Source organism: Aspergillus piperis (assembly GCF_003184755.1).
Source record: "Aspergillus piperis CBS 112811 unplaced genomic scaffold BO85scaffold_7, whole genome shotgun sequence".
Classification (NCBI taxonomy): Eukaryota; Fungi; Ascomycota; class Eurotiomycetes; order Eurotiales; family Aspergillaceae; genus Aspergillus; species Aspergillus piperis.
Genome location: NW_020291597.1, coordinates 531,901 through 546,341, shown reverse-complemented (window position 1 = coordinate 546,341; position 14,441 = coordinate 531,901). Strand labels below are relative to the sequence as shown.

The following is a 14,441-nucleotide window of genomic DNA, read 5'->3' as shown; positions in this document are numbered from 1 at the left end:
GGATCTCAGGTCCGTTACATTTCTGTCTCTATAGCTTCTACCCAACTAAGCTTTATACCCCTAAAACCCATACTCGGGGTCGCTATATGCAGATTCATGCTACTTCTTTGTTGTCGAATCTTGCCTGATTAGTGCATTAGTTGATTTAGTAAGACGCAATAAAGGAAATGATGATGAGGGAGATGTGTCACTTGAAAATTACTCATGATATCTGAGTAAGATGCGATGCTTATGACTACATGAGCCAAGGCTGGAGCTGCCAAGACAGCCTTAGAATCGAACTTTATTCGTCCTCGATGTCAAGATCATGAGTGGTAAAAAAGCATGAATGGGTATGGACAACTGAAAAAAACTGAAGAAAGGAATGAGCTTACCCCCAATACAACCTCTGAAAAGTAAACTCCTGATTCTCCAATTCCACAGAATCTTACCCACTTCTATGCACTCCCTAACTCAAGCTCACCACCGTTTAATCTACAATAACCCTCTCCCTAACCCGCACACAAACATCATCACCTTCTTTAATCGACATAATCCCCAACACCGGCTTCCCATCCTCCGCCTCAGGGACACGCTTATCCACCAATTCGACATCAAACCGGCGCAACAACAACGTAACAAACAACATAACAAACCGTTTCGCCACATACCGCCCGGGACACATGGTAGTCCCGCCGCCAAAGGGTCGCCAATTATCGCTGCGTGTCAGATTGCGACCGCCCTTAACGCTGAATCGCTCCGGGCGGAACTCGTTGACCGGAAAATCAACCCCGAAAATGGCTTCATCGAAGTGCAACTGCCGGTACGGGATCATCAATCGGTTTCCCTTGCGCAGGACCTTGCCGCCGATGACGGTGTCGGATGTGATCATCCGCACTGAAGCTGAATACGCTGACATGCGGATGGTTTCATTCCACATGGCGTCTAGTAGTGGGCAGTTGTCATGGAGATAGGTCAGGTCGGGGATGGGGTTGCCGGAGCGAAAGGCTGGCGCAGTTTCTGCGCGGATGGCGTCAACGTAATGATCTGGGCCGTAGTAGAGGATGTAGGTTAGGAGCCAGCAGGCTGCTTTGCGGGTGTTTGTATTGATTCTGAGATGAATAACCGGGTTAGCTCAACCATTCCTCCTTTCTCCATACTCGTCTCTTTCTCTTGGGGCAAAATAGAATGAAGATAAGAGAAAAATGAATCTGGACTCACCCCCAGTAAATCGTCACCAACATAGTTGCAATATCGTCTTCACTGATTCCCAGTGCCCTCATCTCGTTCTCCATTGCTTTAGTAAACCAGGCGTCCCCGTGTCGGTCCTCCTGCGGCATTTGAATGTATTTCTTTAAGGCGCGCTGGATCGCATCTCGTGCGGCTTTCATCTCCCCGGCCAGAAAGTCCGGGTACTGGTACAGCACCTGCCAGCTCAGCTCGTCGAAGACAATGAAGGTCTTTGGAAGGGAAGGATCAACCTTTGCCAACTCAGGGCCGAAGTAAGCCTCCTGGCCGGCACGGGTGAAGAAGTCCGAGCACCATTCCATTAGAGGAAGCACGATGGTGTTGGTGTCCTTATCGTTGCCATTGCTCGCCCGGACTTGATAGGGGCATTCTCTCTGGAGTCCTGCGATGTTTAGTTTGGGTTCCACCCAATCTAGAAATTGTTTCTCCAGGAAGTCTAGGTTATCGCCGGGATAGAGCTGATGGATGTGCATCTGTCGTGCTAGCGTCGCTAGTGGTTTCCCGTGGGGATTCGTGAATCCGGCTTTCTGCTTGGGTAGGGGCTTGTACATTGCCCGCACGCAGAACTCGGTGTTTCCACAGGCGCGCATCATCGCTTGCACGAACTCGTTGAAGGAAAGCGTCTCAGTATTTCGGTATGCGTCCGCAACGTCCTGGGGCTTGGTGATGACATAAAGAAGGGAGTGGGCAATAGTGAGAGCGAAGGGGTTGTTGTTGTACTTGTAGTATTTTCTGGAGTGCAGTGAGCGTTAGGTCTTTAATTGTGTGTGAGCAGAAATATGGAGGTCATACTGTGCGCGGGAGAGCAGCGCATTGGAGTTACTGAAGAAGGCGCCGCCGTGGCCTGAGTTTCAATGTTAGAATTTGGGATAATTACATGCAGCAAAACCAAGAAGCCCACCCAGAACTAGACATCATTAGCAGTTGTTCGAGATTATTAACAGCAGACGGGTGACTCACATGGAATCCAATAAGGTAATTCTTTGGGGTCGTTGGGGTAAAATGAGGGCACGATGGAGAATCGCAGTAACCGCCAGAGTGCCAGCACGCTGGCGGCAACGATGGCTGCCACCAAAGACGGATGGGCCTTGTGGGTCCAATGCCATCCTCTGGCAGAGAGGTCACCAACCTCAGTCAAAAACTCGGATAGCATAATGAGCTGGGAAAACTAAAAAGGGAGTGCACCGGGTGTTTTGTTTCTGAGGAACAGAGCAGGCTGACGGTCGACTTATATATCCGCAGTTTTATTGGATCGGGCCCTAGTGGAATGTGATGGATAACTGGAAGTCAACCCCACCTAACAACGGTCACTTCACTTGAACCATCTCATTGGGTGTGGTGACCTGGTAGTGCTTCATACACGGACTTTCATGGACTTGGTTGACTAAGTCGACACTAGCACAGCCTGGCACGGCTGTACGGGCATGGCCGATACATATAATGACGGCCATGGCAGGTGTTGAGGACACCAACAGCAACACACTTTCTCACCTCAACTTCACAAAACAAATATGTACGCGTATATAATGATTTTATTCTTACTTTCGCTTCTGCTACTTTGCATCAGACGCCTTCGTGGTTGGTTTTATTTGATCCGCGGACCCGAGATGATAGATGAAGCATATGTCTCGGTAGGTTGGCCCTCGTTTGCTCAGTCGTACACTACGCTTAACAGATCAGGCCGGTGGGATGCCCTTCAAAGTGCCTACCCCCAACAACAACCACTTGATGGTGACTTCGAGTTATCACATCAAAGAGTTGATAAATGCGCCTCTTCAGAGTCTATCCCTTCATGCTGTGGCTAAAGAGGTACGCCTTGCTACTTTCTCGTCATACTTCGAAGATTGCTGAGGTTGACTAAGAGCCCCTTTGACCATCGCAGATCTTACAACCGAAATACACAATGTCTGGCTTTGAGTGGCAAGACCAGCGTGGGATCGAGGGGACGGGCTTCGTGCGAGCCTTGAGGAGCAGGCTCACTGCTCACTTGCCCGGCATGCTACCCGACCTCAAGCGAATGGTCGAGGCTGCCATTATGGAAGAACTGAACACACCAGAAACCGATGGCATGGTCACACCTATGATCTAGAAGTTGTTGCAGACGCCGGAGCTAACGATATAATCAGGCTCTGTGCATTGCCGACTGTTCCCGCTGATCAAGCGAGCTGTCACCAAGGTCAACTGTTTTGTCTTCTTCGGGGAGCAGCTCGGTAAGTTCCCATTATGGTAACAGATAAGGCTGTCCTGCCAATACTAATGCAATCTACAGCTCAAAATCCCGAATTCACCGCAGCCGCCCTGGAATTCCCTCAGACTGTCATCTTTGCTTCGGAGATATTGCGTATCACACCTTCCTTCTTACGGCAGTACGAATGGCGCATTTGGCCCCCAGACGCCGTTTCTCGCTGACATGCAGTAGCTCTGTCGCCAGTTTGGTGACTGAAAGACACCGTGCCGTCAAGACACTCATGCGGTATCTCGAACCGGTGGTTAACCAGCGACTAGCCATGAGGGCTGTGGGTTCCACGGAGAATGTCCCAGTAAGACACTTGAATTCGACGAGGGGAGTATAATGGAAGCGAGATACTGATGAAGTTGTGTGGCGCAGGTGGACTGCATGCAATGGCTTATCGAGACCTCACCCCGGAAAACCCAGTGGACGACCGCGCGCATGGTGGGTGAGATTATTGCAGTCTGGTTTGGGTCTGTGCATCAGTTGGCCATGGTATGTTTGACATACTCGATGCATATCCTTTTGCTTTCACCTTTTCGATTCTCGGAGAAAAAGGACTGCACGACAGGATTTGAAGACTAACTCAGCCCTAGACTGCGACATACGCGATCGAGGATTTATGCTTGCATGAGGAGTACGTGCACCCGCTTCGGGAGGAAATCAATCGTATCGCTCCTGAAGGCTTGTGCCCTGAGCTGGCCGCTATGCCACTTCTGGATAGCTTTTTGCGCGAAACCGTTCGTTGTACTAACTCCGACGCTAGTAAGTGGAGGCTTCGAGTCGCGGTGTCACTACAGCGCCGCAGACACAGGATCTGCTAGCGTCCCATGCTAACAGTCCACTTGATAGTCACCGTACGACGCAAAGCATTGACACCGTTCACGTTCTCTGATGGGGTACGAGTAGACCGGGGAGACTGGGTCTGTATTCCACAACGAGCAATGATGCGCGATCCGGCTCGCTATTCGCACGCACAGCAATTTGATGGATTCCGATTCGCGAGAGCCAACAAGCTCTTGGCTCTAAATGAGGGCTGTGCTGATGTGCCAGAAGTAGCACCGTTGCAGCTGACAGATGTAGATGTGAATTGGCCTATATGGGGTCTGGGAAACACAGCCTGGTGGGTACTACCCCTCTTTTCCTTGATAGCTTTTGCCATGCATACACCGAGGCTATAATCTGACACACTGCAATCATTACCAGTCCAGGCAGGTTTTACGCGACCACAGTGTTGAAGTTGATGATGGTGTGCATTCTTCAGGGATGGGAGTGCAGACTGGCGGACCCTCGGGCTCTTCGGTGGCGTACGTGGCGGTCCAGTGTTGTCCCCCGCACTGGGACGGTGGTGGTGTTTCAACGCCGGCAGATGGGTCGCCCACCTTGGTCCGGAGGGCGTGACTAAATACAGACCCTAGCGCGTCGATCTATGCACAAATTCGGGCTGTAACCAATTGTTTCATGCTACGTAAATTGCTTTCCACTTTTACTCACATGTTTGACCATACCCTGTACTTTCCAGTCTTAGCTGATATGGGATCTCACCTGAATAATTGATTGTTCCCGACTTATCCGGACTAATGTCTTAATTCTGATAGATACAGCCCCCTCACGGGAGACCTGAACTGTCCAGCCTTGTCACGCAAGGCTCTCACTTGTCATTTGAGCAGGGACTATACTATTATGTCTACGGAGCTAGGATTTTAGCCTTGCTACCCTGCACAACTTGGAGGCTATGAAGCCTCCACTCGGGATGTCCGACATGTAAGAAACTCAATATCCCGTTATAACCTGTCACTTCACATTCCACCCTCGCGAGCCAACACTGAACACAGAGATAAGCTGAGCTGGGTTGGAAAACCCCTCTGTCCGGCATCATGGCTTCCAGCTATACGGGAATTGATCTTTGTGCCTACCCAGCGGGCACGCCCCCGTCTGGCCAGTCGTCGAACCTGGTGGATCCACCCTCTTTGGCAGCAACTACCATCGCGGTGACAACGGTGACTTTGGTGTGGGCAGTCACTGTTACCGCAGCTAGAGTGCATACAAAACTAAGCAAGCTGGGTTTGGCTGACTGTAGGTGGGCGCCATTGGCTAGTCTGGATATACACGTTGTTAACAGCAGTACATCAGGCTTTGTGGTCATTGCCTTGGCATTGTCGGCAACTTACTTAGGCTTAGTTTTAGCGAGTGAGTGGGCTCTAAGACAGGATCGTGACGTGCTTCGAATTATGACTCTGATTCCTCGATGCAGTGCTGAAATATGCCAAACATCAGTGGGACATTCCCGCCTGCTGGTTCAATGGCACGTATATGAAGGTACGATCTCAATATTTCTAAGCTGCACCTCTGAGAACGTTCTAAGTATTCAAAGCTCACTCAGAATACTACAAACTGAACAGATATTGTACGCTCAAGGTGTGCTCCTTGGGCCCACAATCTTCTTCGCGAAATGCTCCATCTTCCTTCTTTATCGCCAAATCTTTACCATCCAGAAGCCCTTGAAGATTGCCATTTGGGTCGGCCTTATTTTTACTTTCCTTTTGTATTGGGCCGGAGTTCCCCTGGAATCTTACTTTAGTGCACCGCACGTCGGGGAGACTTGGGAAGATTTACTCACCAACGGCCGACCCGGACATTTGATCTACTGGGGGATTGTCCAGGGAACCTGCTCCGTGGTATTGGACATTTACATCTTTCTTCTCCCACTTCCGATGCTCGCACAGCTGCAAATGGCACATCGGCGAAGGTTACAATTACTCGCGGTGTTTTCCACGGCTATGATGTGAGTGTATTTTTCTTCTACGATTCTCTACGAGGGAATATTCTCCCTCGCGGAAACTGGAAAAATGAGAATAATTATACTCACACCCACCATAGGGGTATAGTTGCCAGTGTCTGTGCACTTGTCTTCCGGGTGCGCTTGAAGACCACCGCAGACACAACGTATGTGCAGAGCGCGCTATTCATTTGCGTGTAAGTGCGGTCCGTTATTGACCCGCCCCTATACTCATGCTGATCTAACTCTCTCGTACAGTATCGTCGAGAACAACGTCGCCATTATCGTCAGCTCAATGCCCTTCTTCCCCGCTTTCCTCCGGGCCAAGGTCCTAGATGCAGTCGTATTCAGGAGCCTGTGGTCTAAGCTCTCTTCCTTGCGGCATAGCTCGGACCGATCGGCATACGCCAAGGGGTCAGAACTCAAGAATTCGAGCACGAGCACGCCGTCCAAGGGGCGGAAATGGTCCAGCAGAAACCTGCTAGACGGAGTTACGGACAACCAAAACCATGAGTTAGAGGATGTGAGCAAGTCTACGGTGGCTGTTCAGATCCGTGCCGGGAGCCACAGTACCAGCAATCATGAAAGGGGCATTTCTCGAGAGGTGGATATCCAGCAAGAAACCCAGTCGATGGTGTAAGCCACGGGATACCGGGTAGACCGGACCGATGTGTAGTCCGTGCCTGGCTGGTCAATGAAGCTGAGGCTGATAGGGATCACTGTACTGTTGGGTGGGCGTAGTAAATATGATATTACGAGAAATTAGGCGATAATATTACTGATGTTGTTACTTCATAGTATAGTGCTATCCGTTGTATACTGCTGCGAAGGGGTTTTCAACAATAGTATTATGACTTCCTCATCATCGTACGCAGCAAAAATATGTTTAGAAGAGAAATCCCGTAAGACAATTAATTACCCGAAGCTCATAGGAGAACGGACCGTAAGCTGGTGATACCCCGTGCCGTCCCCTCCATCTCTTCTGCCTCCTTGTTTGTGTCAGAAATTAGTGCCGACGATCGTCTGACATGAGATGTGACAAGTAGGTTCATTACACAGTAGCCCTGTGTGCACTAGACTAGTACACTGTAGTCTGGACAAGGTTCCTTAAGCTTTGGTTGGACCTGACGCATTGACGGGCCCACAACACGGTTGGGCCCGGAAATCCGATCCTGCCGTCACTGGCGCCAGTGCTCATTTCGTACATCCTAAAATTTAGTGCTGAGCAAGGCAAATTGGAGTCTCGCCCGTCTCCCATTGCTTTTTTCTGTTATCTGTTTGTCCTGTCATCTTTACTCCATCCCTAGTAATCTCCGGTTGGTTGACAGGAAGTAGCGCCTTGTCTGCATAAATACACAACCCTCTCTTCCAACTACCACGCCGGGCACCGAACACCGTCACTTCCTCCTGTATCCTCTGGCCCCAACTGCATTCCTCCCCACCTTCAGCACACTGAAACAAAATGCCCAATCCCAAAACCATCCTCATCACCGGCTGTTCCGCCCACGGCATTGGCGCAGCCTTAGCCCTCACTCTCGCCCGCCAGGGCCATTTCATCTTCGCCACAGCCCGCAATACCAGCAAAATACCAGAGCGACTGAGCGCCTTGGAGAACGTTCAGGTCCTGCCCCTGGATGTGACAGACCCTGCCTCCATCGCTGGCGCCGTGAGCTCGGTGAGAGACCATGGTCGGGGGCTGGATATTCTGGTCAACAATGCCGGGACGGGGTACACCATGCCTCTATTGGAGGCGGACCTAGATCGCGCCAAGGCAGTGTACGAAGCTAATGTGTGGGGCTTGCTTGGGCTGATTCAGGCATGCAGTGATCTGCTCGTTGCGGCCAAAGGGAGGATTGTTAATATGAGCAGTGTGGGGGCGGTGGTTAATACGCCTTGGATTGGTTCGTTTTATTTCCCTTTCGGAGGAGATTTGCATAAGCGAAGTTACTAATAGTGCAAACAGGGATCTATTCCTCCTCCAAAGCCGCAGTCACCCAGCTCTCCGAAACGCTTCGTCTCGAACTCTCGCCCTTGGGCGTAAGCGTGCTCTGTATCATGGCGGGTACTATCACCACCGATTTCCATGCAAATGAGCCGGAAGTTGTCTTGCTGCCGACTTCCCGGTATGCAGCTATTCGACAAACCATCTCCGATTGGGCGACTGGACGTGCTGGCCCCCAAGGCTGTTCGGCGGATGAGTTCGCTAATTCTATTGCTGGCGATGTGCTGGGAAGTAGTAGTGCTAATGGAGGTTTGGCGTGGAAGGGTCCGAATAGTGCCGCTGTCAAGTTCATGGCGAGGTGGTGCCCGGGGGGTCTGTTGGTGAGTTTCTTGGTTTCCAACCGTTTCTTTGTTTGCTCTTCCGCGGTGTTCCGAAGTCCCCCACCGTGATGGCCATTTGATTGGTTGCTAACTATAGCCCTACTTAGGATCGCATGATGAGTAATGGACAGGGCTTAGATGAGTTGGCGAAGGCTACGAACAAGAGCTGAATGACAGTATTGTAGCAAGTGAGATTGTGTGAGGGAAATTGTGTAAGATCAATCAATAATGGAAATCAAGAACCATCCTGTAGGCAAGAATCTCCTTCCATCACATACGTACAATCCACATCACTGTGGAATCTTGAATCCTCCCGGCACCATCCTCAGAAACACCCCCGTGGGATCGACTTCCCGGCTGATGCGCTGCAACCGCGAGACGCTCTCGGGTCCATAACTTGCAATCGGATCTTGCCATTTTGCCGCGTAGTTCAGATAGACAAATGGATGATATGCGTTCAAATGATGTGCATCAGCCTCAATACCTGCAAACAGTGTCTTAGCGGCTTCCTCCACGCGGGCATCATCGGTCATATTATCCCAAGTGGCGCTCAGCAAAGTCACCACGAGCGCTTTCTCGGTGTCAGACGGCAGTCCCATCATGTTGTGACCTGCAGGCGCCCGTCCATAAATGGCGGCGGGTAATGGCTCCAGGGATATCGACCACACGATGCCCGGAATGTCCTGCACAGCTGCTACACTGGTATTCCACCGGTCATAGGTCGCTTTCAACATGGGCAGGGTTGCGTCGTGGGTCGTCACTACACTGAGCTGTCTGTTTGGTTTGTAGTCAATTGGTATTAGCGGATTGAATGTAGAAGAGCACGACAGAGTTAGGGGAAAGGAGGGGTGTAGAGAATTCAAAATAGACAAATTCTTACCGTTTTCCATTTTGGGAAAGCGAACCTTGCTCCAGGGATATCTCGTGTACCGGGGCTACACGCAGAGTGCTGTATAACTGAGGGATATCAAGGAAAGCCCTGTACACGGCTGGTGGGGACGGTGGCTGTTGGCTAACTTCTCCGTTCTTCTCGGGTTTCTCCATCTCCCCGGTATACACAATGTTGTTCACCACAGCGGCTCCCTTACCTCCGGCAAATCCAAAACTGGTGATTAACGAGGCATTCTCATCATAGCGGTTCGGTGTCTTGGGATCAGCCAGCTCCGCGAATGCGCGTAGTTGAGCATCGATGGTGTCTGTGCTGCAATAGACAGATCCGCCATAAATGGGGCCCTGCGGGAAGACCCGCAGATAAAAGCCTGTCACAATTCCGAAGTTACTGTTTCCGCCCCCGCGCAGCGCTGCCAGCCACTTGGGGTGTTGGGTTTTTTCATCCCAATGCGCAATTGTCCCATCTGCCAGGACTATCTCTACACCGACCATGTTATCGCATGTCCATCCGTAACGGGGCGAGAAATGCGACATGCCGCCGCCGAGCGTGAGTCCACCCACCCCGACCTGTGCGGCGCGGCCGCCCGCTACCGAGAGACCCAGCGGGTCGAGGTGGGCATAGACGTCTCCCCATGTGGCGCCTGCACCGACGAAGACGGTCTGCTCATCATCGTTGTCCCCGGACGGAGCAAGGACCTTGATGGTGTTCAGAGCTCGCAGGTCGATGGTGATGCCGTGCTGGATGTTCGACACTCCCGCAAAGGAGTTGTGCCCGCCAGACCGAATGGCAAATTGGCATCTGGCTTGCTCGTGTGCAGGCAGACCTGATGCGGTGGTGACTAGGCTGGTGATGACATTGGACACATCCTCTGCGGAGTGCGGGGACACCACGCAGGACGGCTGCAGATCACTGTTCTGCTGGGCAAAATACGACTTTTGGGACGCTTCATATGCAGCTGTGTTCGGGAACGAGATTTTATCAGGCCCTAAAGTCGAGGCCAAATTGAGGCACTGCAGCAATAGTAGAGTTAGACTTTGTCTTTGCACGAGTTTCAGGGTTACACGCACGCAGGCTTCCAGCGGAGAATTGCCGGCTGTAGAAGGAGCATCACTACCATTGAGGGGAATCTGTTCCAACATCGTGAGGCGAAGATACGAGGAGGAATAGGCTGAGAACGAATGATGGAACGTTGGGAAGGAAGGGAAGACGGGAAGGATGGGACGATGGATGCAGGAGGGCGCAGTGGGTTTTAACGGGTAGGCTCATGGTTTAGTTGCTGCTAAATTAGTGCTGTGCTTACGGCTGTACGGGGGTCGTAAACCTAGAGATTTAGCGGTATCTGCCCCCCTTTCAACTCTAGGCAAGGATTGGTGTTTGCTTAAAGATGACTGCAGATCGCTTTCCCTTCCGCTCTAGTTCTTTTCTTTTCCTCCCACATATACCCCCCTCTTTCCCATTCGACCATCACCCTTGTCTTTAGTACCAGCGACATGTTCCTCTCCCTGTTTGTAGCTGCGGCATTTCTGGCTATACCTTCAACCGGTCGCGCACCATCTAGCTGCGTAAAAGCCTCTCTTTCCATGTGCTTCTAGACAAAATGACTGATTGCAGGTTCAGTGTGCAAGCCTAGTCTCCTCATTGGGCTCCAAAATTTCGTATCCCAGTAGTACTTCCTACAACAAGTCAATTCAATCATACTGGTCTCAGCAGGAGCAGTCAATTTCACCCGCTTGCGTGCTGTCCGCAACCTCCTCCCAGGATGTGTCTACAGCACTCAAACTGCTTACTTCGGGAGACTGCAAGTTTGCAGTTCGGAGTGGCGGCCATGCTGCCATTGCAGGGCACGCTAATATCCAAGGTGGTGTCACCATTGACCTCACAGCCCTGAATCATATTGTCCCTTCAGCGGATCACTTGTCTGTGTCAATTGGGCCTGGCAACACCTGGGGCAGGGTGTACACTGCATTGGATGGACTCAATGTCACGGTGCCTGGCGGGCGCGACAGCCCAGTAGGCGTTGGCGGCCTGACTCTCGGAGGTGAGTGTCAACCTTGCGATGGGCTGTTCTTTCTTATCATTGACCCTTCCCTCTTCCATTGCTCCACGAAGGTGGATTCGGCTACTTCGCAACACTGGCGGGCTTCGCGTGCGACAACATCTTACAATACGAGGTCGTACTCGCTAGCGGCGAGATTGTTCAGGCGACGAGTCAAAAGAACCACGACCTCTGGCTAGCTCTGAAGGGCGGCTCCAGCAACTTTGGGATCGTCACCAACTTCAACTTCCGGACTTTTCCACTGGGTGGTGTCTGGGGAGGCGATGCCTACTTCGCCATTGGCACAGTAAACCAGCAACTGTCGGCTTTGTATAACTTCACCGCCAACCGAAACTACGACCGCCAGGCGGGCCTGATGGTTAATCTAGCCTACACCTCCTCGACGGGGCCAATACTAACCAACACATACGCCTATGCAGCGCCGGTAGCCTACCCTACCGCTTTTGAAGAGTTTACTGCCATCCCGCAGCTCTCCAACACCACGCAGATCTCCAGCTTAGCTACTTTAGCCATAGCCGAGGGTTCCGCATCGCCAAACGGCTATCAACAGATCACGTTTGTGGTGACAGTCAAGAACAGCCTCCCGATGCTGAAGTCCCTCTTCGAGCTTTGGAACGCCAGCAGCAATGCGGTGGCTGGCATCGCCGGCATCGAATGGACCATCACTCTGGCCCCCATTGTCCCCGCCATCACCGGTCAGAGCGCCCGCAAGGGCGGCAATGTGCTCGGCCTAGACGATCTGCCGTCCGATGGTTTAATATTGGCCATTCTGTCTGCGACCTTCGACTCCGCCGCTGACTACGACTTCGTTGATGACGCTGCACAGCGTCTCGCGGATAACATCGTGACTGCCGCGAAGCATGCGGGTGCTTACAATGACTACGTGGATGTCAACCACGCCGCGGCTTGGCAGGACCCGATCGCTAGCTACGGCAGCGATAATATAGCGTTTCTGAAGAGGACGGCTGAACAGTATGACCCTGAGGCTGTTTTTCAGAATCTGATGCCCGGTGGATTCAAGCTCTAGTCCGCGCTCCATGCAGATGGCCTTTCGGCGCGATTCTCAGAGCCTAAAAGACGGTTAAGGTTAGCGTCGGGGAGAAAAGCAGCTTACCGGGACAACGAGATGAAAGTCATTCTTTCGAAGTCAATGCGATTGCTTCTACAGAAATGCTCTTGATTGAAAATCGACGATTTTAAATGTCTGTCTTTCACTTACAAAATCTTTTGTTCAATTGTACACGGGGAATACATATTTACTACAACCGGTTGGAACAGTGTCCCCGGTACTGCCATATTACTGTACAAGCTGACAACTAGAATCCGCAGGTTAATACTGGTACTTTGATGGGAAGTTAGAATTTATTTAGTGTCCTATTCGTCTTGTTTGATAATATAGGCGAAAAAGGTGTGTTTCTAAATTTGTTGTTATATATTAGAAACACCACAGGTAGAATCATATATATTATGGGATAAAAGATCAGTTGGGATTTGGTTATGCTGGCCTATGCCGATATTCCTTTAGTTCAATTCCGTGACGCTTTCAACCTGCTGCATGTATCGTTGACAACCTTCGGTATGTCGACTGGTAAATAACTCTACCTGATATCCGGCCGCTTATTGCCCCGCTCCAGTCCCTTCATGATAAGCGCAACTTCATCGTCCGCCACATCAAGTATATGTTGAGGTGGATACATTGGCTCCCAGCCAATCCTCCTCCCATGCTCGGCCGTAAACATACACCTAACGCCACAATTAGCACTGACCCAAAAAGACCCCCACTCAAAAGGTAATAACTCACCTCCCTCCAAGAAGCACTTCAACCTCATCTGGCGCGACACCAAGCGCCTCACCCATCCTTTCCAGCACTTGATCATCAGCCTGCACAACATCCTCATCTTCAACAAAGCCACGTTTCGCAAGCGCCTTGGCCATGGCACAGTAGACTTTGTTCCAGGGAACACTACCCGAAGCAGCAAGGAAGAAGCCATGCTTGCCATCACCAATTTCCTCTCCCAGAAGTATCTTCCGAAGAATGTGTAGGTACAACTCTGCTGTATCCGAGATGTGGCAGACGGGCCAGATCTGAATGTTCACTGTTAGATTATACACATTCGAGTGGTTACTAGTACGAGGGAATTACATACTGGATCATCCGTATCAACTTTATAAACCCGGCGCAGCTTTACAGCACAGCGAACAATATCAACATCTTGGATCGAAGTCTGGTTGCCGAACCCTGCCCCTTGGCCGTATACAAGACACGGCGCGAATATATAGCTCCGCACGTCGTGTGCTTCGGCTGTATCGATGATAGTGGCGTTGGTGTTGGCGGACTATATTTCCTTAGTAATACGGATTGGAAAAGCATTGAATTTAACTTACTTCAGCCACGAAGTAATGCTTGGACTGCGCCCCCTTCTGGATATCATAAAGCTTCGGATCAGTATCTAACAGTGCCTGATCGACGGAGACACCCGCATGTCGGCTGAATTGCTTTGAGCCAGTCGTGTGCAGAAAGTGCACGTCTTTGCCTGTTCTTTTCCTGACCTCTCCTAAGCCTTTAATGAATGCAGGCTGGTGCTTTGCAGTGTAGGCGTCGATGAGGTAGTAGACAATGGTGATTTCTCTGTCAATAATAGTGTGGGTGACGGTTTCATGATCGTCGACATTGAGGACAATGGGCTCCGCACCATATAGTTTCCGTACTTGGTTTTCTTGGTCCTTTGATCTGACCAGTGCGTATAATTTGCCGTATAGTGGGAGGTTGGCCTTCTTCCACCGTGCTAGGAGGGTGCCTCCTAGGTAGCCGGAGGCTCCGGTGATGAGGATGTTGTGGGACATTGCGTTCTGGGATGTGCAATTGATGTGTTCTGGAGTGAACCCTTCTTACTTGCCCTTATGATTTGTCTGCTATTCAAGAAAAAAGCGAACG

At 51.1% G+C, this 14,441-nt stretch overlaps 7 protein-coding genes across 7 annotated transcripts; 4 read left to right on the top strand and 3 right to left on the bottom strand.

Moving 5' to 3' along the window:
• Window positions 1–369: 369 nt before the first annotated feature.
• On the bottom strand, window positions 370–2,380 carry BO85DRAFT_395500 (cytochrome P450; the record flags this gene model as incomplete). Its single annotated transcript, XM_025656962.1, has 5 exons — window positions 370–1,091; window positions 1,201–1,959; window positions 2,020–2,071; window positions 2,129–2,134; window positions 2,188–2,380. 5 exons carry the CDS (start codon window positions 2,378–2,380, stop codon window positions 470–472), a joined length of 1,632 nt encoding a protein of 543 aa, XP_025516368.1. The 3' UTR covers window positions 370–469.
• Window positions 2,381–3,130: 750 nt separating this feature from the next.
• On the top strand, window positions 3,131–5,025 carry BO85DRAFT_512554 (cytochrome P450; the record flags this gene model as incomplete). The annotated part of the gene is made up of 8 exons (XM_025664662.1): window positions 3,131–3,298; window positions 3,389–3,437; window positions 3,497–3,593; window positions 3,647–3,767; window positions 3,836–3,952; window positions 4,054–4,222; window positions 4,310–4,584; window positions 4,664–5,025. The coding sequence occupies 8 exons, from the start codon at window positions 3,131–3,133 to the stop codon at window positions 4,856–4,858; spliced, it is 1,191 nt and encodes a 396-aa protein (XP_025516367.1). The 3' UTR covers window positions 4,859–5,025.
• Window positions 5,026–5,129: 104 nt separating this feature from the next.
• BO85DRAFT_519326 (uncharacterized protein) lies at window positions 5,130–7,067 on the top strand. Its single transcript, XM_025665040.1, has 6 exons — window positions 5,130–5,533; window positions 5,591–5,647; window positions 5,712–5,776; window positions 5,860–6,242; window positions 6,338–6,433; window positions 6,495–7,067. The coding sequence occupies exons 1-6, from the start codon at window positions 5,335–5,337 to the stop codon at window positions 6,874–6,876; spliced, it is 1,182 nt and encodes a 393-aa protein (XP_025516366.1). The 5' UTR covers window positions 5,130–5,334; the 3' UTR covers window positions 6,877–7,067.
• A 559-nt stretch (window positions 7,068–7,626) lies between these two features.
• Window positions 7,627–9,017, top strand: BO85DRAFT_448497 (SDR family oxidoreductase). Its single transcript, XM_025659946.1, has 3 exons — window positions 7,627–8,137; window positions 8,200–8,558; window positions 8,666–9,017. Exons 1-3 carry the CDS (start codon window positions 7,699–7,701, stop codon window positions 8,726–8,728), a joined length of 861 nt encoding a protein of 286 aa, XP_025516365.1. The 5' UTR covers window positions 7,627–7,698; the 3' UTR covers window positions 8,729–9,017.
• Window positions 8,351–10,670, bottom strand: BO85DRAFT_448496 (FAD-binding oxidoreductase). The gene is made up of 4 exons (XM_025659945.1): window positions 10,518–10,670; window positions 9,439–10,460; window positions 8,667–9,332; window positions 8,351–8,559 (listed from the first exon to the last, which is right to left on the bottom strand). The coding sequence occupies exons 1-3, from the start codon at window positions 10,587–10,589 to the stop codon at window positions 8,849–8,851; spliced, it is 1,578 nt and encodes a 525-aa protein (XP_025516364.1). The 5' UTR covers window positions 10,590–10,670; the 3' UTR covers window positions 8,351–8,559; window positions 8,667–8,848.
• Window positions 10,671–10,901: 231 nt separating this feature from the next.
• Window positions 10,902–13,001, top strand: BO85DRAFT_477128 (FAD-binding oxidoreductase). The gene is made up of 3 exons (XM_025662819.1): window positions 10,902–11,012; window positions 11,068–11,488; window positions 11,560–13,001. Exons 1-3 carry the CDS (start codon window positions 10,941–10,943, stop codon window positions 12,531–12,533), a joined length of 1,467 nt encoding a protein of 488 aa, XP_025516363.1. The 5' UTR covers window positions 10,902–10,940; the 3' UTR covers window positions 12,534–13,001.
• Window positions 12,883–14,350, bottom strand: BO85DRAFT_512545 (NAD dependent epimerase/dehydratase family protein; the record flags this gene model as incomplete). Its single annotated transcript, XM_025664661.1, has 4 exons — window positions 12,883–13,287; window positions 13,346–13,591; window positions 13,654–13,842; window positions 13,892–14,350. The coding sequence occupies 4 exons, from the start codon at window positions 14,348–14,350 to the stop codon at window positions 13,105–13,107; spliced, it is 1,077 nt and encodes a 358-aa protein (XP_025516362.1). The 3' UTR covers window positions 12,883–13,104.
• Window positions 14,351–14,441: the final 91 nt, after the last annotated feature.